Source organism: Theropithecus gelada, unplaced genomic scaffold, assembly GCF_003255815.1.
Source record: "Theropithecus gelada isolate Dixy unplaced genomic scaffold, Tgel_1.0 HiC_scaffold_15883, whole genome shotgun sequence".
Lineage (NCBI taxonomy): Eukaryota > Metazoa > Chordata > Mammalia > Primates > Cercopithecidae > Theropithecus > Theropithecus gelada.
Window position 1 is genome coordinate 3,120,001 of NW_020257640.1, and position 24,597 is coordinate 3,144,597.

At 35.8% G+C, this 24,597-nt stretch overlaps 1 protein-coding gene and 1 non-coding gene across 3 annotated transcripts in view; both read right to left on the reverse strand.

Moving 5' to 3' along the window:
* LOC112617128 (tyrosine-protein phosphatase non-receptor type 4) overlaps positions 1-24,597 on the reverse strand; it is a 223,098-nt gene that overhangs the window by 52,143 nt on the left and 146,358 nt on the right. For both annotated transcript variants that reach the window (XM_025373857.1, XM_025373856.1), the window contains 2 exons: positions 10,270-10,333; positions 5,215-5,387 (listed from right to left, as the gene is read on the reverse strand). In XM_025373857.1, coding sequence (XP_025229642.1) covers positions 5,215-5,387; positions 10,270-10,333 — 237 coding nt within the window. The remainder of the gene's footprint in view (positions 1-5,214; positions 5,388-10,269; positions 10,334-24,597) is intronic.
* On the reverse strand, positions 8,085-8,191 carry LOC112617141. Its single transcript, XR_003117857.1, has one exon. It is a non-coding gene; the product is annotated as a small nucleolar RNA U13 (small nucleolar RNA).

The following is a 24,597-nucleotide window of genomic DNA, read 5'->3' on the forward strand; positions in this document are numbered from 1 at the left end:
AATACATTAAAGTTCATCATTGTTTTGTATTTCCACATTAGAATAATGATGTTAATCCTCTGAATACTTTGGAACAGAGATAAGGATATGTACATGAAGAGACTGGTGGAGAAAGTAATAGATCTGATAGTCCCAGTACCATCTGTCAGTCAAAAGAGCATTTCAACATTTTAAGTATGACAACAGTTCCAGTATTCTCCACCACTGCTTATTATGAAGGGAAAAAAAAGTTTATTTAGTGCATACTCATTAGGGACAGGACTGTGTCCAGCTACCATTTTTTATGCTCCCATTCCTAGTTCATTTACAAGATGTCTAATCATTTTGATGATTAAAAAGTGCTTTGGATATGTTTTAAAGTTCTTAAGAACTACAAACGCAAAGCTTAACTTTTTAAAACTATAAATATATACGATTACATATATACAATTTAATGTGCGAGCTGTCATAGGCCCAATCCTGTCCTGTGCCCTATGTTTTGCAAGGGCTATGATAAACAAATTCCATTTTCTAGATTATTTTGCCTTAGGTTCTGCTTTTAGAAGGTACTGGTGGAAGATCAGAAAGTGGAGAAAGGCAGAGCAGGAAACTGGTAGCTGCTGGCAGCTGCTTTAATAGTTATGGGGATAGGGCATAGTGAGAAAAAGCATCCTGTAGATGGTCCCATCCTTGATTAAAGCAGTACTTCTCTGCAAGATACAGACTGACTTTTCTTCACTGGAAAATTAATGTATCAGTCAGAGTTCAGTCAGGGAAACAGAGCTCTAACAGTGTAGTAGCAGGTGTAGGTTTGTGGACTCCAGCCCACGGGTGACCCATGCATCTGAATTTTAGGCATTACCCCTTCTTCCTGTTTGTTTCTCCATAACCATGTTTCCTCCCTTTTGCTTTCCCAGCATTTCCAACAACCATGTAACTAATTTCTTCAATTGAATTGCTTGTGTTTGAAATACCAAAAGGGCTTTCTGTTTCCCTGACTGAACTCTGACTGATACATTAATTCTCCAGTGAAGAAGATTCAAATGGGACACTTACTCAAAAGGCTGGAGTAAGAAGTTAAATTTCATAAAAAACATTTAAAAAAAATTAATGAGAGAAAGTCTTATATTTCATATTGTCCATAATACAGACATTAGGGGTTCAGTATTATCATTACCACAAAATGAAAAACTGTTCCAGTTTCGGAACACTAAACTTTCACAGTAAGATACTTATCTTTTGAGCAATGAGAAAGTTCTCTCTCTCTCTCTCTCTCTCTCTGTCTCTCTCTCTCTATATATATATAGGCTTATTACAAGTTATTCAAGCAACATAGAAAAATATAAAAAGAACAAAAAAATTGTTTTTAGCCACAGTCCTATCCATAAAGAAATCATCACCATTATAAGCAGGTAAAAATCATTCTGAAATTCATGTATATAAACATTAAAAAGGCTAGACATACAGACACAATAATTTTATTACAATGTAATTATGGTACGTATGCCACTTTCAATGAAAAAAATTAAACTGGTTTCCAGTGAAATAAAAGATAAAAAAGACTGCTATTCATTAAAAAAAAATAAAAAAAAAAGGAAAAAAGATTAAGAAAACCTTAAGAAGCACTGCGTTAACGTCTAACATTGTTTCAAACTTTAAGGGTTCAAACACTTCCTCCCACTAGTCCCTTGCTTCATTCTTTTTTTAAGTTATATTATTTATTCTACTTTGGCAAAGTTTATACTATTTTAATTTTATTCTGCAGTTATAATTCTCATAGTTGTCAATAATTGTTTCTATATAGAGGATTTAATCTTCACTCTCAGTGCTTTTTATCAGGATTCTTCTTCGGTTATTCTGATTTATCTCCTGGTTTGCTGAATTTTACTACTCAATAAATGTTTCCAGGAAGGTCTTGAAGATGTTATATTCTCTGAGTTTTTTCATATTGGATAATGTCTATGTGTTGACTTTGGACTTGAATGGCAATGTGATCATGTTTAATATTTTTTGGTCATGTTTTTGTCTTTAGGACTTGGTTGACAAACGATGGCCCACAAGTAATACAAGCTTGAAGACATAAGTTTTATTTGGCATACATACTGTTTGTTGTTGTTAAGAGACAGGGTCTTGCTCTGTCACCCAGGCTGAAGTGCAGTGGCCTGATCATAGTCCTGTAACTTTGAACTCCTGGCCTCAACTGATCCTTCTCCCTGAGCCTCCTGAGTAGTTAAGATTACAGGTGCATGCCAAAAAGCCCAGCTAATTTTTAAACTTTTGGTAGAGACAGGGGTCTGCCTATGTTGCCCAGGCTGGACTTGAACTCCTGGCCTCAAACAATCCTCCCACCTTGATCTCCCAAAGCACGGAGATTACAGGCCCCCATGCCTGGCCTACATTATTTTAAAATATTTAATTAAAACTGATAAACCACTAGCAGACTAATCAAGGAAAAAAGAAGACACAAGTTACCAATACCAAGAATGAGAGAAGCAACATTATTACATATTCTAGAGATTAAAAAGAAATGGGGAATATTATAAACTCTGTGCCAATAAATTCAACAATCTAGATGAAATGGATAAATTTGCTGACAGACACAAACTACCAAATCTTGCTCAGGAAGAAAGACAAAACCTTAATTGCCTTATCTATTAAAGAATTTGAAAGTTCAAAACTTTCCTATTTATAAATAAGACTCCTGCCCCAGATGAATTAATTTGCAAATTCTATCAAACATTTAAAAAGGAAATAATATTATTATTATGCAGCCTCTTCCAGAAAATGGAACTTTCTCAACACATTCAATGAAGCCAATTTGACCCTGACATGATAAAATCTGAAAATGATATCGTAAGAAAGAAAACTACAGAGATCTATCCCTCATAAACACATATGTGAAAATCCTAAACAAAATTTAGCAAAGTGAATCAATCAATATATATAAAGGATATCATTGCCAAGTGGGGTTTATCCTAGGAATGTAGGGCTGGCATAACACTTGAAATGCAATCAAAGTAATTCATCATACTAACATCAGATTTTAAACTTTGAATATGATTTCTTATGTGTGAATTATACTTCAATAAAGCTGTTAAAATAATTGTTCAATTTTCTAAAATGTACATATCCCATTTAATAGTCCTTAATCTCAGTTTTGTTGAAAAACATGTAAAATTTGTCAATACTAGGCCAATCTTCCCCAAGGGCAGTAACAGCCTTCTGAATGGCAGGTGTTGCTCCCCTCCCGGTTGATCTTTTTTTTTTTTTTTTTTTAAATCAGACTGTACTTGAACTTGCTTTTATTAATATTTATGGTACAAATTTCCTTCTGTTTCAGTGATGATTTCCTCCCAAACAGGTTTTTCCAACTGTTTTTTGTATTTGAAGTCACCATATGTAAACTTTGTTTGCTTTGGTACGGTTTGGGTAACTTCCTTGACTTTTTTCTCATCTTGTCTGAGACTTGCTTGAATTACAGTTGAAGACTGATTATTGGTCCTACTCATTTCTTTGTATCTAAATTAAATGGTGTGTGTTTATGTCACATTCGCAAGCACAAAGCGGAGAAAAGAGAATTCGAACAGAGGGTAAGAGTAGTCCTTGTATAACTACCCTGGTAATCAATTAGAAATTAAATTCACTGAAATAATATCTTTAGGGTTTGTACTGTTCTCATTTCACATAAAGCCGTGGAGATTTCTTCTGTCCTTGCTGAGATTTATTAACAGTAGGTAAGCCTCTTTGCTTTTTCCTTGATTTTCATTATAGGTCTGACACTTTCTCCTTCCATCTATTTACTTTTAAATTTGTAAGTACTGTCATCTTACTTTGCTCAAAATTGCTTTCAGGAAGGCAAAAAAAGGAGTTAAACATGACAGCAAACCGCTTAGGAAATTACTGTGCCTTTTGTTCGGTTAAAAATATTCTAATTCTGTTTGTTACTACTGAACTTTTGAGCCACTTTTACTAATTTTTCTGGGGTTGGAGTCATGTATTTTAAGTGACATATCCTGTACTAAGCTTCATACTGTTATTTTTACTGACATTACAAATTAGGCAATTATACATGTTTAGGTTTACAATTTAAATCTTTTCTGGGAACATCTAAACATTTTTCTCATGAATATATAACATGAATTAATCTTAACACATAATGGTCAAGGCTTTTTTATTTTATTTTATTTTTATTTTTGAGATGGAGTCTCACTCTGTCACCCAGGCTGGAGTGCAATGGCAAGATGTCAGCTCACTGAAACCTCTGCCTCCTGGGTTCAAGCGATTCTCGTGCCTTAGCCTCCCAAGTAGCTGGGATTACAAGTGCCCGCCACCATGCCCGGCTAATTTTTTTTTGTTTTTGGTAGAGACGGGGTTTCACCATGTTGGCCAGGCTGGTCTTGAACTCCTGACCTCTGGTAATCCGCCTGTCTCGGCCTCCCAAGGTGCTGGGATTACAGGTGTGAGCCACTGCGACTGGACAAGGGTTTTATTTATCGAAGATGAAAAATCTTATTTTGTGAAGCATAAACCAACAAGAATGAATAATACTTGCTTTACTAAAAGATAATGAGTAACTTTCTACATGATTCTTACCAGGTTCCACTTAAAAACTAGCTTTCTTGGGCCTTGTAAAAATTCCATAGGTAAAACTAATCAGAGCTTCTTCAGATTTAGTTATTCCCCAAAGATCTGTTGCCTTCAGAAAAAATAAAAGCTATCAAGAATAAAACAATTTTAGGAAACGGAACCTGGGGTTACTGTTCAATGACTAAATCTGATTTTGCCTCGTGACTATTTTAAACTCTTTACAATAAAGGGTTTGACAACCCAAAAATATATTAAATTCTAAATTAAAAAACCAATAATTATATAGTTTTAAGCAGAAGATATCTTGGGTGTCTTAGAACAAAGAAAAGTTTTTAAGTAAATATCTAATAAAGACACAATAGAAATTATGTCATCTGTCTTGATTGTAAATAAGTAAATGTAGTTAATTTACTCCAGAAAATAATGACCAGGAAATACAGAAAACAGAAGTGGCTTCTCAAGCCTGCAGTATATCACAAGAACCGATAGAACTTTTTAATGATACTGATACAGAGGTTGCAATCCATGCGAATTTTGACTCAGTTAAGTATGTGTAACAGAGGCTGTACGGTTCCATAAACTACATCTTTATTTTCAAGAAAGGAAAAAACCCCAACAATAAAGCCTTAACACAGAAGCAATACTTACCAGTACCGGAATTTTGAACCTAATGTAAAATAATGTGCAAAAAAATTCTTTTGAGGTGGAAGTGGTCTGTCCAAACGGAAGAATGTGTGATGTTCTACACATGCTTTCCACAAATTTTTACATGCTCTGTAATTCACCATATTAAATCCCAATAATGTTTCTCTAGATTCATGCTGTAATAAATGACAAAATGCAGAGAATACCAAAAAAATGTCAGGATCTAATGCTCCATTTAATTTACTTTTGACAGATAAATTATTCTAGCCTTCTAAACACGAACTTGTTAATGATATAGATAGAATCTACAGGATCTTTTATCTAGGGTTTTTTGCTTATCCAATAAAAAGGCAATGAAGTATACGGAAAAGCCTGCAAAATCTGGACCTAATTCAGTCTTTTTTTTTTTTTTTTTGAGACAGAGTCTTACTCTGTCACCCAGGCTAGAGTGCAGTGGTGCAATCTTGGCTCACTGCAACCTCCGCCTCATGGGTTCAAGTGACTCTTGAGCCTCAGGGTCCCGAGTAGCAGGAATTAAAGGCATGCACCACCAAACCCAGCTAACTTTTTCTATGTTTAGTAGAGACGGGGTTTCACCATGGTGGCCAGGCTGGTCTTGAACTCCTGACCTCAAGTGATCTACCTGCCTTGGCCTCACAAAGTGCTGGAATTACATCATGAGCTCCCGTGCTGGCCTTGTTCATTCATATTACAACTCTTAGGAACTTTTACCTTAGATCATAGTTAGAAATGAGCTCAAACTTTTAATATGTATCTGTTTTCAACATTAGCTATGACTCTGTTTCAAAATATAATTCTAGGCCATAAATTAAATGTTAAAATACATCATCACAACTTTTAACAATATCCCTAATTTAAAATATCTGTCGAGATTGTAAATAAGAACATTCAGCAGCTCTGAACACTATTACATAATTCAAATTTTAAAATTAGTACTAAAATAATTTTCCATTTTCTTGAACACTGGTACAGATTTCTAAATAAATAATGTCATTAAAGTAAACCATATATAGCAACATTCACATCCCATAATTGCACAGCTCTGATTTTCACACAATAAATGCAACCATTTAACCTTTACCCAGTTCCAGAAATGGATCATTACCACCGCAGAAGTATCCTTTATCTCCCCTTTCTACCAGATTACCTTCCCAAAGTTAATCACTCTTCTGCCTTTATCACCATAGAATAGTCATGCTTGTTTTTGAACTTTATTGTACATACATGGAATCACACATATGTGTCTTTAGGTCTGGCTTTTGTTCAGCATTATGTTTCTGATATAAATTCAAAGTTTGTGAAGCAGCAATTCGCTCATTTCCACAGTACTCTATTATAATGAATTTAATAGTTAACTTATCCACTTTACTGTTCACAGACATTTGATATTTCTAGTTTGGGGATATAAGAAGAATGCAGCCATGCATATTTCTGTATGTTCTCTGGTGTACACATATGCACATTTTTGTTGCTGGGTCATCTGATGTACGCATATGCTCAGCTTTGGTAGATAATGCCCAACAGTTTTCCAAAATGGGTAGATCAATATACACTCCCTCCCACCAGTAGCATATGTGCCATATATTCACAAACTACTGGTTTATCAATTTCTTTCCCCTTACTGTTCTGTTGTGTATGTAGAGGTAGCATATTTTGGTTATACTTTGAACCTCCTTTATAATTACTGAGGTTCAATGTTAATGGCCACGTGGATATCCTCAATTGTGAACTGTCTATTCAATTCACTGGCATATATTTCTATCAGGATGCATATAAAACCAAGGATTCTGTGTGTATTACATAATGTTCTATACTGTTTCACTCTCTTAGTGATATCTTTTGATGAAGAGAGTTATTAATCTTAACACAGTCCAAATCATCAATCTTTTAAGGGTATGAAGGTTTCCTTCTATGTCCGGTTAAAGAAATCCTTGCCCATCAAAAGTTCATTAAGATATTTCCCATGACTAATACATAATAAAATGCCCATGTATAAAGTATTAAACTATCATATCAGAAGGAAACATGCTTAAAACATCACTTCTTGATTACCAGAAAATTAAGTCTTACTTATGGTTAATAGTTGTTTTGTTTGTACTAACATATATAGTTTATATGTTTTGCCATATGCCATAAACATTATGCAAAGTAAGAGAAAATGTCTCAGCTACTGTGATGCACTAATGCTTCTCACTATCAGCATCTAAGATGCATATATATTCACGCATTTTGACACTTGGTATACTTTTCAAAAAGTCTGTAAGTAATTTCCATATTCTATCATTATATTTGAAATGTAACAAAAATTTTTCCAGCCCAATTTCTAAACAATACACAAAAAAAGTTGTACTGAGAGATAAGTATATTGTATGAAGTTTGGGTATTTAAAAACAAAGAGATGTTTTAGAAAGACGACATTAACAAGGCCATCTTTTGCAGAGTATGCCTGTATACTGTCTTTTTTTTTTTTTTTTTTTGAGATGGAGTCTTGCTCTGTTGTCCAGGCTGGAGTGCAGTGGCGCGATATAGGCTCACTGCAACCTTCACCTCCTGGGATGGAGTCTTGCTCTGTTGTCCAGGCTGGAGTGCAATGGCGCGATATAGGCTCACTGCAACCTTCATCAAGAGATTCTTGTGCCTTAGCCTCCCAAGCAACGGCAAATACAGGTGTGTGCCACCACATCCAACTATTTTTTTGTATTTTAGTAGAGATGGGGTTTCGCCATATTGGCCAGGCTGGTCTTGAACTCCTGGCCTCAAGCAACCCACCCACCTTAGCCTCCCACAGTGCTGGGATTACAGGCGTGAGCCACCGTGCCTGGCCTGTATACCATCTTTACTTTCTTTTCTCCTATCAGACAGGTTGTAATGTGCCTATGCTGTAACAAAGTCTGAGGAAGGCATATCTTACCAAATAGCATGAAAATCTAATCATCATGCTTATGAACTACAAAAGGATCCCTGTATACTGTCTTTAATCAATTGTCAGTTAGATATTGTTGCTGTTATCACTTATTGGTAAACACACTTTTAACTGGTACACTACTTCAGAAAATGAGTGTGAGGATTCAGTGATATGAAAATGACCGGTCTTTTACCAGGCACGTAGTAAGTTCTCAATAAAGCCTGGATATTATAACTATTATTAATAACAATATTATGATGGGATATTATTAGAAGTTAAATTAGAAAAGTTGACTTCTACAGTGCCATCTACGATTACTTAAAGTAAAATATTTGCCCTCTGGTTTCCAGATAACAGTATTATATTTTAATCAGCTAAATTTTAAAACATGTAAAAGAATTTCCATTAGCAGCATTAGTCATAATATCCCCAACCTGGAAATGGCAAAGCTGTCCATTAACAGCAGAATGAATTAATAATTTATGGCATAGTCATTCAGAGGAATACCATACATAAGTGAAACGAACTAATGTTATATGCAACAACATGGATGAATCTCACAAAAAATGTTAAGGGAAAGAAGGCAGACAGTAAAGACAACAACTGCATAATTTCATTTTTTAAAGTTCAAATATAAGCAAATTAATCCATGGTCATACAAATGAGAGTAATGTTTACCTTCCAGGAGGCTTAATGACTGGAAGTGGGCATCAGCTCCAGCAGCAACATTTCAAGCATCTGGGGTGCTGGTAAAGTTCTACATATTAGAAGGAGGTACATATCCTACATATCTTGGAGGTGCTGATATGGATATGTTCACTTCATCAAGTTGTGTACTTAAAATATGCACATTTTCGGTATTATATTTTATTTCAATAAAAATTCTCTTGAAAAAAATCCCTTTATATTTTATGAACATAAATGATAAACCACAGTTTATAATCACTTAGTAGATCAACACAACAGAGCTGATTCAAAGACTTTCTTTATTTTTCAAGAGGCAGTAGTGTCCTGCTCTGTTGCCCATGCTGCAGTACAGTAGCACAACCATTGCTCATTGCAGCCTTGAACTCCTGGGCTCAACCTATCCTCCCACCTCAGCCTTCCAAGCAGCTGAGATAACAGGTAGAAGCCATCACTGTAGCCAAAAGCTTTTTTTGTTTGTTTGTTTTTGGAGACAGGGCCTCCCTATGTTATCCAGACTAGAGTACAGTGGTGTGATGATAGCTCATTGCAGCCTTGAATTCCTGGGCTCCAGAGATCCTCCCACCTCAGCCTCCTGAGTAGCTGGGACTAGAGGCACACATCATCACACCTGGCTAATTTTTTTTTCCTTTTTTTTTTTTTTTTGTAGAGACAGTGTCTCACTAAGTTGCCAAGACTGGTCTGAAACTTCTGGTCTCAAGTGATCCTCCCACCTCAGCCTCTCAAAGTGCTGGGATTATAGGATTGAGCCACTGTGGACAGCCCCAAAGACATTTTTAAGGTTTCAAATACATTTTACACACATACACATACAACCATCTTGAAATCTGCACTAATCTGCCAAGATTTCTCAGATTTCTAAGAAATAATGTAAATCAAAGGATAAGGTTAGTTTGATTTAATGAAACACATAAAATCATTTACAAGATGAAATTATTTGCAACACCATACTTTCCATGACAACCCAATTTGTTATTTTTAATATATAAAGCCATTACCACTCCAACAAAGGGAGGCAACGTGTTATAAGTTCATGAACTTGTAATACTCAGCTCCCCTAAAACGAAATGAACTTATATACGAAAGGAAGTACTAGAGATTTAGTAGGGGAAAAGGGATATATGAAATGCTCATTTGCTGCCCTCCATACAGGGACCCCGAGGTTTTCAATGAACATCATGTGTGAGAAATCAGTTTCTAAGCTCGAGAAACAGCAAGAGGAGTATCTAGAAGAACTTTAAATGAGAACCACATACACACTGGAAAAACAAGTACATTTTGTTATAACAAGTGAATTCATTACCTCAGCAGGCAGTTATCCATAGTATTAATTGCACTTTCACTTGTACTAATAGAAAACTTCTGTCATGAATGGGTATTTCTTAAAAGGCTTCATTTACATCAATAATTATTAAATCAGTACTCACCAATTCTTTTCTAAGTTGAATAAAAAACTGTTTGCACTTAAAAGAAATTTTTACAATCTTCAACCTGGACAAAAGAGAATAAATTATTCAAAGTATTGCATAATGATAAAAATATTAACAAATTACAAAAAATATTTTACATGTATATTTAGTAATACCTAAACATTTTATCATATATACATACACATAGTACATAAAGAATTGAAAGTTTTTGGTGCTTCGTGGAAAAAATTAGTATTTGTGTTCAACTGAGGAAAATTTTGTATCTACAGAAACACTTAAAAACGGATGTCACAAATTAAAATTTCAAAAAATATCACTAACTTAGTTGTTTACTCTCTGCAAATTTATAAGCAAGCCTTGGAAAAATGTAAGATTTAATTATTTTATGCAACAACCCTAAAAACACTTTTAATTTTAAAAAGCATTAAATTTTAAAAAGTTACCTTTCTACACCACCTTTCTTCTTAAACGCAACCCACATAATGCCATAAGAGTTCCCAAAGCCTTATTAGTACAATCAGTATAAGCCAAGTCATTTTACCTCATTCAAACCATATAATAAGTAACACAGTAAACACAGTCTTTTTAAACTTTAAGACATAGAGGTAGTAAGACTAAAGAGATTTGATCTTACTGAGCAAAATATCCTTCAGGATCCTGTCTCAATCTTCTAAGTAAATATATTCATGATAATTCTAAGTCTGAATCTTCATGGCTTATGGCCCTATCTATCCAAGAAGCTCTCAGCATTCTCAAAGAATAAACTTCTCACACTTTAATCACTTGAAGAGGCAAATGCATGAGTGAACTTCAAGCATGCATGTTCGGAGTAGGGAAGAAGAGATTTGTTTAGGCTTCTGATTTGAAAATTTTGTATTTTACTTTTGGATACTGAGCTTTCACTTGACAGGGATATAACAACATGGGAAAAATATTCTGTCATAGAGATTCTGTCATAGACAGAGGGCATTATTTCCAGAAGCAAAAAAAAAAATAAAAAATAAAAAATAAAAATTTACTGTATTTATGGGAACAAAAGGCAGGTGCCTCAATTCAAAAAATCCTATGAAGACATACTGATATTTCAGAAGTTAGACAACAAAAAACACTGTTCATTTCTAAATGATCAAGAGAAAGGAAATCTAGGTCGTTTCAAATCACCTTAATTTCAAAAATTCCCAGGAAGGTATCAATCAATGAACAAAAATCTTTTCACTGAATGTTCTCTGTTGTACAATATATATTTTGTATAACTTTTATTTTCTTATAAATGTATTTTGTGTGACTTGTATTTTCTACAAAGTTTTTTTCAGAAATTTACCAATGTACAAATTAAAAATCTTTCAAACAGTATCTATTTTATATAGCAGTAATATAGCTATAACCGTTTTCTTTTGGCTACTATATGCCTGGTTTATTTTTTTCAATGTTTCTGTCATTTTGTATAACATTTTAGGTATGTCTCTTGTAAACAGTATAAACATTGATTTTTTTTTAACTGGAACAATCCCTTCTAGTAGTTAATAAATCATTAGACATACTACGCATTTTTCACATGACATCAGAGTTTTTACACTGACTTTACATTTCAGTTTAAGGTTTGCCTTTGTCATCTTAAAATGTATCCTATTACAGACACAGTTTCACTATGTTGCCCAGCCTGGCCTCAAACTCCTAGGCTCAAGTGATCCTCCTGCCTCAGCCTCCTGAGTAGCTGGGACTACAGGTGTATGCCACTGCATATGGCTCAGACTGATTTTTAAAAATTCAGTTTGAATGATCCAAAATATATGAAACAATAATAAGTACTTGAAAAGACACTCATTATCATTAGCCAGCAGGGGAATGCAAAACTACAATGAGATACTACTTTACACCCACAAGAATGGTTATAATAAAAAATACAGATAACAAGTGCTGGTGAGAATTTGGAGAAATTAAACCCACATGCAATGCTGGTGGGAACGTAAAATGATGCAGCCATGTTTGAAAACAGTTTAGCAAACCCAAGTATTCCACTCCTAGATACATACACTCAAGAAAAATGAAAACATATGCCCACACAAAACTTGTACAAATGTTCAGAGCAACATAATTCTTACTAGCCCAAAAGCGGACAAAACTGGTGATATAAATGTGGTATAACTATAAAATGGAAAATTATTCAGCAATAAAGGGGAAAGTAAAATGGATACATACTACAATGTGGATGAACCTCAAAAATGAATGAAAAAAATCAATCACAAAAGACCACATAGCACATGATCTCATTCAATATTAATATAATATATAGAATAGGCATATCTATAGAGATACATGATAGTGATTAGTGATTGTCTAAGACTTCTGGCAAATAAAAAGCAGAGAAAGGAACAGGGAATGACTCCTAATAATTACAAGGTTATCTTTTAGGGGTAATATAAATGATTCAAAATTAGATTATGGTGATGCTGTCCCTGAAACTATACCACAAACCATTAAACTGTATACATTAATAGGCAAATTTATGGTATGTAGATTATATCAATAAAGTTATTTAAAAATTCAGTTTGATGTTTTCAATATGAATATCCAACACATTTACAGTTTTGATAATAACTAACATACTTGGATTTATCTCTGCTGTAATATTTTTTTGCTACTTGTCCAAAGTTTTCTGTTTCTACTGGAATGCCAATTCCAGTAGATCATATAACTATTCTATATAACTATTTTATATCATATAACTATTTTATACTGTTTTACTGATTAACTTTCACATGGTTTTGGAAGGCAGCTAGGCTCACCATTACACCACCAATGCATCTTTTCATTTTCCCTTTTAAGCATTTTATTATGTATAACTGACATGCAAAATGAACATATTTAAAGTATATACTTTGGTAAGTGTGACGTATGTATGTACTTATCAAATCATCATCACAGTCAAGATAGTGAACATATCTATCATTTCCAAAAGATTCCTTCTGCCACACTATAATCTTCCTCTAGAACTCCAACACAGCAACCCATCCCGCCTACGTAACCACTGACCAACTTTGTGTCCCTACAGATGGAATTTTCTAGAATTTATATAAATCGAAGCATAGAGTATGTATTTTTCATCTGTCTTCTGTCACTCTGCTTGATTATTTAGAGATTCATCTGCATTGTGTTTTTCACTAAATATTTTCTCCACTTTGCCGAGGAGCATTCCATTCTATGGATATACCACAACATGGATGGAAATAGCCATCACTTCATGACGAACATTTAAGTTGTTTCTAGTTTTTGGCTATTACAAATAAAGTCACTTTGAACACATGTGTGCAAGTCTTTGTATGAACATTTGCTTTAATTTCTGTTGGTCAAATACTAGGTAGGAGTGAAACAGCTAGGTCATATGGTAGATATATTTCCAACTTTTTAAGAAACTACAGAAGAGTTTTCTAGACTAGTTAGACCATTGTATATATTATAAGAATATACTCATTCTAGTCTCCTTAATGCTTACTACTTGCATGGTACACCTTTTTATCTCTGAAAATAAAGCCAATCGCTATATGTATATTCTTATCTACAAGGAAAGCCATTATACTTTTTTCTTCCCCATTTGTTTGCCTTTTATTCCTTTTTCCTTTTTCTTTTCTAAAACACTGGTAAGGACCTGGTGTACAAAGCTGAAGAGAAGTAGTGACACGAAGTATATATTTTCCTGATCTTACATAAAAAGCATTAAGACTGTCACCATTTTGTACAATATTAGCAGATTTTTTGTAGATGCCCTTAATCAAAATGGAAAGTGCCTCTTATTTATAGTTAGCTATGTCTTTATTTTTTTATCATGGTCAATTTTGTCAAATTCTTTTTCTGCATCTATTGAAATACTCAAATGTTTTTTCTATGTTATTATAATAATATGGTTAATTATACTGATTGACTTTCAGATGTTAAAGCAATCTTACATTCTTAAAATAATCCCCATTTGAACATGATGAATTGTCATTTTTATATATTACTCAATAGAATCTGCTAAACTTTTATTAGGTATTTTTGCATCTATGTTCATGAGTAACTGCAGTTTTCTTTCCTTGTAAAGTCTTAGCCTGGTTTTAACATCAAGGTAATAATCACATAAAACATGTTCCTTCTTTATTGTCTAAAAGAGCTTATGTAGAACTGGCCTTACTTCTACTTCAAATGTTCGACAGAATTCACAACAAGGGGCCTGGAGCTCAAATGTTCAAAAGGTTTCTAATTACAATTTCAACTTCTTTAATTGATACAGATAGATTCAAGTCTCTTTTCTTCTCAGGTCATTTTTTAGTTTGTCTTTCAAGGAATTTGCACATTTAATCTACGGTGTGAAATTTATTAATGACATTTGTATTAGTCCATTCTCACACTGCTAATAAAGACATGCCCAAGACTGGGTAATCTATTGGGGAAAGAGGTTTAATTGACTCACAGTTCAGCATGGCTGGGGAGGCCTCAGGAAATTTACACTCATAGCACAAGGCAAAGGGCAAGCAAGGTACTTTATTCACAAGGCAGCAGGAAGGAGAAGTGCAAGCAGGGGAAATGCCAGATGCTTATAAAACCATCAGATCTCATGAGACTCACTCATTATCAGGAGAACACAAAGGGGGAAATTGCCCCTATGATTCAATTACCTCCACCTGGTCCCACCCTTGACACATGGGGATTATGGAGATTACAATTCAAGGTGAGATTAGTGGCAGTGGTGGTGGGGGGGGCGCAGGACACAGAGACAAGCCATATCAATATTCAAACATTCAAATCTGCTCACAATATTATTTTATTATGTTTTTAATGTATGTAGGGTCTGTAATGATATCCCCTTTCATTCTGGATACTGGTACAGCCAAACTTTAGATATACTTAGGGCTTAGTTTCAGACTACCACAATAAAGCGAATACTGTGATAAAGTGAGTCACACAATTTTTAAATTTCTCAGTGGATATAAAAGTTATGTTTACACTATACTGTAGTCTATTAAGAGTTCAATATACTATAGTGAAAACAATTGGTATAATAAAAAATCAGAGTAATTTGTAAAAAATTCTAATGATCATCTGAGCCCTCAGGAGTTGTAATCTTTTTGTTGGTGGAGGGTCTTGCCACAATGTGGCAAGACCACATTGCCAAATGCTATTTGATAGCATTTACCTACAATAGAACTTCTTTCAAAACAGTCAATCCTCTTGACCCAGCTGCTGCTTTATCATGAAATAGTCTATATCCTTTGTCATTTAAACAATGCTCACAGCATCTTCACCAATAGTATATTCCATCTCAAAAAAATCACTTTCTTTGCCATCCATAAGAAGCAAATCCTCATCTATTCAAGTTTTATCATGAGATTGCAGCAATTCATCCCCTACCTCATCTTCGGACTCCACTTCTAATAATAATTCTCTAGCTATTTCCACCCCACCTGTAGTTACTTCCTCCACTTAAGCCCCTCAAAGTCATCTATGAGGGTTGGAATCAATTTCTTCCAAATTCCGGTTAACATTGCTACTTTGACCTTCTACTATGAACCATGACTGTTCTCAATGGCATCTAGAATGGTAAATCATTTCCAAAAGGTTTTCAACCTACTTTTCCCAGATCCATCAGAGAAATCATCCTCAATGGCCACTACAGTCTTACAAAATATGTTTCTTAAAAAAGACTTGAAAGTCAAAACTACTCCTTGATCCATCAGCTACAGAATTCATATTGTGGCAGCAAACATGAACCTCCTTGCTATCTCTAACAGAGCTCGTGGGTGGCAAGATGCATTGATTGTCAATGGGCAGTAATATTCAGAAAGGAATCTTTTTCTAAGCAGTAGGACTTAACAATGGGCTTAAAATATTCAGTAACCTATGCTGTAAACAGATGTGTGGTCATCCAGGCTTTGACGTTCCATTTCTAGAACACAAGTAGGGTAGATTTAGGACCTAGCATTTACAGAATGGTAAATGAGCACTGGCTTCAACTTTATTCCGTAACAAGAGACTCAGTCAGTCTTTTGAAACATTGAAGCCAGGTATTAACTTCATCTATGATAGTCCTAGATGGCATCTTCTTCCAACAGAAGGCTGTTTCATCTACACTGAAAACCTGTTGCTTAGTGTAGCCATTCATCACTTAGCTAGATAGCTAGATATTCTGTGTAACTTGCTGCTTCACTTTGAACTTTTATGTATGAAGATGGCTTCTTTCCTTAAGCCTCATGAACCAACCTGCACTAGCTTCAAACTGTTCTTCTGCAGCTTTCTCACCTCTCTTCTCAGTCTTCACATAATTAAAGAGAATTAGAGTCTTGCTCCGGATTAAGCTTACGGGAATGTTGTGGCTGGTTTCATGTATCCACACCACTAAAATATTCTTCATATCAACAATAAGGCTGTTTCACTTTTGTATCATTTGGGTGTTCAATGGAGTAGTACTTTCAATTCCTTCAAGAACTTTTCCTTTGCATTCACAATTTGGCTAATTGGTGCAAGAGGCCTAGTTGTTGGTCTGTCTGGGTTTTTGACACGCCTTCCTCACTAAACTTAATCATTTCTAATTTTTGATTGAAAGTGACAAAAGTGCAACTCCTCCTTGCACTTGATCACTTACAGACCACTGAAGGGTTATTAATTGGTCTAATTTCTATATTGTTGTGTCTCAGTGAACAAGGACTTCCAAGGAGAGGAAGAGAGACAGGAACGGCCAGTCAGTGGGGCAGAAAGAACCAATATTAATACAATATCTATCACTTAAGTTTGCTGTCTTATGTAGGTGTGGTTTGTGGCATGCCAAAACAATTACAATACTAAGATCAAAGATCACTGACACCATGACATATATAATAAAAAACTTTGAATTATTGTGAGAAATACCGAAATATGACACAAAGACACAATGTGAGCACACGCTGGTGGAAAAACGGCACCAACAGAGTTGTCTGATGCAGGGATGCCACAAACCTTCAATTTGACCATTTGCATGTCTTTGTTTCTGAGAAATGTTTATTTTAAAACATGAATTATTAGGCTGGCTTTTGCTGTTGGGTTCCTTGTTATTCTGGATACCAGGCCCTTGTTGGATGTACAATTTGCAAATATTTTCTCCAATTCTATAGGTTGTCTCTATACTCTTGTCAACTGTTTCTTTTGCTGTGTAAAAGCTTTTTAGTTTGATAGTCCCATTCGATTATTTCCGTTTCTGTTGCCTGTACTTTTAAAGACCTACCCATAAAATCTTTGCCTAGATCAATATTCTGAAGCATTTCCTCTGTGTTCATTTAGCAGTTTTATAGTTTCAGGTCTTACATGTAACTCTCTAATCCATTTGGAGATGATTTTTGTATATAGTGAGATAATGGTCTGGTTCCATTCTTCTGCAATAGATATCCAGTTTTCTCAGTACCATTTATGGTAAAGGGTGTCTGTTCCCTACTATATGTTCTAGGTGCTGTTGTCAAAATTCAGTTGGCTGTAAATACATGGATTTATTTCTGTGTTCTCTATTCTGTTCTGTTGGGTGTATGTGTCTATTTTAATACCAGTACCATGCAGTTGTGAATACTGCAGCTTCACAGGGTAATTTGATGTCTTCTGTCTTTATTCTCTTGACTTAGTATTGTTTTGGCTATTCAGGATCTTTTAGGGTTCCATATGATTTTTTTTTTTTTTTTTCTTAATAGAGACAAGGTCTCACTGTGCCATCCAGGCTGAAGTGCAGTGGTATGATCATAGCCCACTGCAACCTTAAAGAGCTGGGCTCAAGTGATCCTCCCACCTCAGCTTCCAGAGTAGGTAGGACTACAAATACATGCCAGTATGCCCAGCTAATTTTAAAAAATATTTTTTATAGAGACAGGTCTCACTATGTTGCGGAGGCTGGTATTAAACGCCTGGGCTCAAGCAATCCTCCTGCCTTGGCCTCCAAAAGCGCTAGGATTACAGGTGTGAGCCACTTGGCTCCCCACCCATATGAATTTTAGAATTGCTTTTTCTATGCCTGTGAAGAATGTCATTGGTATTTTGACAGACATTGCATTGAATTTGTAGAATGCTTTGGGTAGTGTGGTCATTTTCACAATATTAATTTTTCTAATTAATGAGTATGAGATGTTTTTCTACTTTTTTTTCTGTTCTCTTCAATTTTTTTCCATCAGTGTTTTGTAGTTTTTGTTGTAGAGATATTTCACCTCCTTGGTTAAGTTTATTCCTAAGTATAACATTTGGTAGGTATTGTAAATGAGATTGCGTTATTGATTTCTTTTCCAGCTATTATTGGTATATAGAAATGTAACTGATTTTTGTACATTAATTATGTTCCCTGCAACTTAACTGAATTCATTTAATAGTTCTAAGAGACTTTTAGTGGAGTCTTTAGGCTTTTCTTTATGATCAGGTTTTCTGCAAAGAGGAACAATTTGACTTCCTGTTTTCCCATATGGATGGCCTTTATTTTATTCTCTTTTTTGACTGCTCTGGCTAGGACTTCTAGTACTATGTTGAATAAGAGTGGTCAGCATGGGCGTCCTTGTCTTCTTTTAGTTCTTAGAAGAAAAGTTTTCGGCTTTGACCTGTTCTGTATGATGTTAGCTGTGGAACTGTCATTTATGGCTTTGATTGTGTCAAGATATGTTTCGCCTCTATCTAATTTGTTGAATTTTTTGTTTTTATCATGAAGGGATGTTGAATTTTATCAAATGCTTTTTATGTGTCTACTGAGACGAATGTATGGTTTTTGGTTTTCAATCTGTTGATGTGAAGTATTTCACTTACTGGTATTTGTATGTTAAACAATCCTTGCATCCTGGAAATAAACTCCGCTTGATCACATGGAGATACGTGAAAAGTGTATCTTTTTCGCGTATCATTGAATTTGCTTTGCTAGTATTTTGTTGAGGAATTTTTTCATCTATGTTCATTAGGAATACTGGCCAGTAGTTTTTTCTGTCTTTTCTTTTTTTTTCAGGCAGGTCTCACACTGTCGCCCAGGAGGAACTTCTGAGCACAAGTGATCCTCCTGCCTCAGTTGCCTGAGTACCTAGAACTACAGGCATGTGCCACCACACCTGGATAATTCTTTCTTTTTTTGTTGTTAGTTGATTTTTATCACTTCAAAAAATAGAAGCTTCAATTTGTTGATCCTTTGTATTATTTTTACAGTCTCTACTTTATTTAGTTCTGCTCTGATCTTTATTGTTTTTTCTTCTACTAAATTTGGGGCTTGGTTTGTTCTGGCTTTTCAAGTTCCTTGAGATGCATCATTAAACTGCTTATTTGAGCTCTTTCTACTTTTTTGATGTAAGCATTTATTGCTATAAACAGCCCTCTTAGCAATGCTATTCCCGTATCTCATAGGTTCTAGTATGTTATGTTGCTGTTTTTGTTTCAATAAATTTTTTTATTTCTGACTTAATTTCTTAATTGACCCAATGGTCTTTCAGGAGAGTGTTATTTAATTTCCATGTATTTGTACAGTTTCCAAAGTTCCTTGTAATTGATTTCTAGTTTTACTCCATTGTGGTCTGAGAAGATAATGGATATAATTAGTATTTAAAAATTTTTTGAGACTTGTTTTGTGGCCTAACATATGGTCTTTCCTGAAGAGTATTCCACGTGCTGGGGTGAAGAATACATATTCTGCAGCTGTTGGATAAAATGTTCTCTAAATGTTTATTAGGTTCCTTTGGTCTACAGTGTAGGTTAAGTCCAATGTTTGTTTTCTGTCTAGATGATCCGTCCAATGGTGAATCTGGTGTGCTGAAGTCCCCAACTACTATTGTATTGGAGTCTGTTTCTCTATCTTTAACAATATTTACTTCATATATCTGGGTGCTCCAGTGTTAGGTACATATTTTCAATTGTTATATCCTTTTGCTGAATTGATCCCTTTATCATTTGATATTGACCTTCTTTGTCTCTTTTTATGGTTTTTTACAAAGTATATTTTGTCTAAAATAACTGCTTCCGTATGCTTTTAGTTTCCATTTACATGGGATTTTTCCTTTCCTTTACATTTAGTCTATTGTGCTTTTTTACAGGTGAAGTCGAGTTTCTTGTAGGTAGCATAGAATTGGGTCTTGATTTTTTACATCCATTCAGCCAGTGTCTAAGTTTTAATTGGAATTTAAACCATACACATTCAATGTTGTTAAGTGATATGTAAAGATTTATTCTTGTTATTCTGCTAATTATTTTCTGATTGTTTTGTACATCCTTTACTCCTTTCATCCTCTCTTGTTGTTTCCCTTGATTATTTGGTGTGTCTGTGGTTTTTTTTTTTTTTTTTTTTTTTTTTTTGGAGTAATAACCTTTGACTCCTTTCTTTTTCTCATCTACTCTAGATGTATCTTATCTGCTCTGCCAGGGAATTATATACTTTTGTGCATTTTCATCATAGTACATAGTATCCTTTCACTTTCAGATGTAGGGCTCCCTTAAGCATTTCTTATAGGATCCATCTAGTGGCAATGCATTCTCTCGATTTTTGCCTATCTGAGAAAGACTTTATTTCTACTTCATTTTTGAAGGATAGATTTGCTTGGGTGATGTATCCTCAGTCAGCATTTTTATTGGTTTAGCTGCACTTTGAATATATCACCATATTCCCTCCTGGCCTGTAAGGTGTTTGATGAGCAATCTGCCATTGGTCTGATGGGGATTCCATTATGTGTGACTTGATCCTTTCCTCTTGCTATTTTTTGACTTCTGTCTTTGATTTTTAACAATTTGACTACAAAGTGCCTTGGAGGAGACCTTTTTGGGTTGAATGTCTATGGGGTTCTTTGAGCTTCTGGTATCTTAATGTCTCTACTTCTTGCAAGAGTTGGGAAGCTTTCAGCTAGTATTTTCCTAAATAAGTTTTTTTTTATGCCTTTGCCCAACTCTTCTGAAATTTTCAAAATTCAAATATTTGGCTGCTTTACAGAGTTCCATGTCATTCAGGCTTTTTTATCCTTTGAAAAAAATTACTAGGTTATTTCCAAAGACCTGTCTTCAAGTTCAGAAATTATTTTTACCACTTAATCTAGTCTATTGTTGATGCTTTCTACTGTATTTTTTACTTCATTCACTGAACTCAGTTCCAAGATCTGTTGGCTTTTTTAAAAAAATATATTTCAGCTGAATTTCTCATTCAGATTATGAATTGTTTTCTTGATATCTCTGTATTGTTAAGCTGTCTTATATCTCACTGCATTTTTAAAATATCATTATTTTATTTTTCAGGCATTTCATTATTTCTTCTGTCCTTACGTTGATATCTGCACATCTGGTGTAACAGGTGCTTCTTCCAATTTTATGAATTGGCTGTAATAGGAACAAATTTTTTCTTCTGATGTACCTATAGTGTTGGCTGGATTGGGTAGGGTGCTCTGGCTTTGGTTCTGGGTGGGTGAAGTAGCATAGTCTTCACATTATTTATTTGGCTCTAGTCAGTGTCAGAGGTGTCTGTGAGTTCCTCAGTAGCTTAGGGTGTAGAGGCTGTGGTGAAGCTGTACTGGGTATGGAAATGCCAAGTAGGCTGGTTCATGGGCACCAGCTGTGGTGATGGCAGGCTGGGCACGCCAGTTCTTGGGTCTCCAGGTGGTATGCATGGTGCCAGCAGTATCAGTGGGCTACCCCTTGGGGTCCTGAGCTGTGCATGTGGGGGACAGTAGTGGTAGAGGCAGGGTGGAGGGGCCCATCCCTGGGCCCCTGAGAAGTGCCCACAGGTGCCAGGGGCAGGCAAAGAAGGTCCATTATTGAGCCCCTGAAAGGTGTGTGTGTGTGTGTGTGTGTGTCAGTAGCTGCAGGTATGGCCAGCCAATGCCTAGACCCCAACAGTGCCTGGAGATGGTGGCTGAGGGTAAGGCAGCACTTCTATCGTCAGGCCCTTGGATGTTGTGTGAGGGCCCTCACAGTTGTACTAAGTGGGGTAGGTCAATCTCTAGGTTCCTGAATGACATATACAGATGCCAGCAGCTGAGATGGTCCTGTGTTCAGGCCCTTGATGTTGTCACTGGTGATGGTGGACAGGGCATGTAAATGTCCATGTCCCTGGAAGGTGTGCTCAGGTAGGCCAGTCCTTAGCCTCCCTGAAGGCACGTGCAGGTGTACAGTGGTCCTGCTGCTGGACAATGAGTTGCTGTCAATGGTAATGTTCCTGTGCAGGCAACTCTGAGGCTATGGTGAGCACATGCTTCATCTCTCTTTACGATGGGTACAGCCTCCCTGGCATACCGCACTGCCCATTTCCCAGGGTGAATGACAATGTAAGAGATGCAGTTTTGAGGATCTAAGCTACATCTTGGGTGCAGTTAGTATTGCAACTTTGCAGCCCTCTGTGTGGACACGGAGGGTTGTCAGTGGGGTCTGAGAGATGTGGAAATGCAGGAGCTACTGGGCCTCACTGCAGGATGTATTCTGATGGGGGCTGAGCTCTCAAAATGGCACTGTGTTGCAACTGCCCTGGGTCTTAGGGGGTGTGCAGAGGGAGTGTAAACTCCCTCTCTGAAACAATGCCATGGTGTGGACTTCAGGCAGCTCCCTATGCTAGTTTCACGGCCCATGAGGGCCAAGGGGCTCTCTCATGTAAGTAGGACTGCAGTAATCTTTGGTGCAAATGTGAACTATTGAGGATTTCTTGCTTACCTTTTCCCTGCAATGGGCAATTCCTCCTGGCTCTCAGGTGATCCTGGCTAGGCAGGCTACTTTGCTTCCCTCTCCTGTGTGTCAGAGGTTCCCTGTCACTTCCTTGCTGAATTCTTCTCTTCTCTTTTAAATGTCCTATTCATTGTGTGTTTATCTACTTGCTGATTTGGTCCTCTTTGTGGAAGACACCAGTGCCTCTGTCACTCTAGTCAGCCATTTTGAAGCTCCCTCCCTGTTTTCTTTTCTTTCTGTAGATCCAGATTCCTGTCTTATATTATTTTCCTTTTCTGTGAAGAACTTTTAACATGTCTCACAAGGCAGGTCTACTGGCAACAAATTCCACCAATTTTTGTTTGTGTGTGTGAAAGTCTTTATTTCTCTTAAACTTCTGAAGGATAACTTTGCTATAGACTTCTGGGTTGGTGGGTTTTTTCCTTTCAACACTTTAACCAAAATATTTCACTCCAGTTTCTTCTTGCTTACATGGTTTCTGAAGAGAAATACAACATATTTTTTACCTTGTTCCTCTGGGTTAAATGTGCTTTTTATGCTTTGTTTTTTAAAAGATTTTCTGATTATCTGCAGCGTGACTATGATACGTTTAAGTGTGGGTTTTTGGGTTATTTAACCTGCTAGGTGTTCTCTGAACTTTCTGGATCTGCGATTCGGTGGCTGTCATGAATTTTGGGAAACTATCAGCCATTATTTTTTCGGATATTTATTTCTTCTGTTTTCTCTCTTTATTCCCATCACGTCTTAAATACTGTTCTTTAGTTCCTTTTTCCCATCACTTTTCAGTTTTTGAAGTTTCTATTGACATATCTTCAAGATCACTCATTTTTTTCTCATGTATAATCTACTGATAAGACCAAAGGCATTCTTTATTTCTGTTGCAATGCATTTGATTTCCAGCACTCCTGTTTAATTCTTTCTCATAAGGTTTCCTAAGGTTTCCATCTCTGTGCTTACATTTCCATCTGTTCTTGTACATTACACACTTTTTCCATATACTTTTCCCTTAGTATATTAATTACAGTTATTTTAAAGTTCTGGTATAATACTTCCAAAATTTCTTCCATATCTGGGTCTGGTTCTCCTCCTTGCTTTGTTTCTTCAAACTGTGTTTCCGCCTTTTTTTTGCTAAATGCTGGATATGATATACTGGGTAAAAGAAATAAATATGCCTTTGGTGTGAAGTTTTATGTAGACCTGGCAAGGCATAAGGCTATGTTTAATGTTTGTGTAAACACTCTGTAGGTATCAGAGGTTATAATTTTCTCCATCTTTGTTTTTCACATCCCTGCTGTCTTTGGGTTTCCCTAAGGGACTCCTAAATAATCTGAGCCTTACAGTTATTTTAGTTGTGATTCCCTGTTATTATTTATGAGCCATGTTGACGTGGCAGTAAGGTGTAGGATAGGGAGGAATCATTCTTTCATCCTGTAATTAGGTCTTTGTGGTTTAGTGGTCTGTGCCTCTTGGCTGTAATCTTCGGTGCTTCTCAGGTCAACCCCTCCTTAAGTGAGATAAGAAAGCAGGAGGGGTCTAAATTGGGTATTTCCATTCTCCCACTTTGGTTAAACTCTGATAAAACCCACATTGGTTAGATGCTGGTAAAATAGTTTGCCCTGGGGGCAAATCTTTGTTAAAAAGACTGGAAAACTCTGATCATCTTTAAAAAATTCCATACAAGAA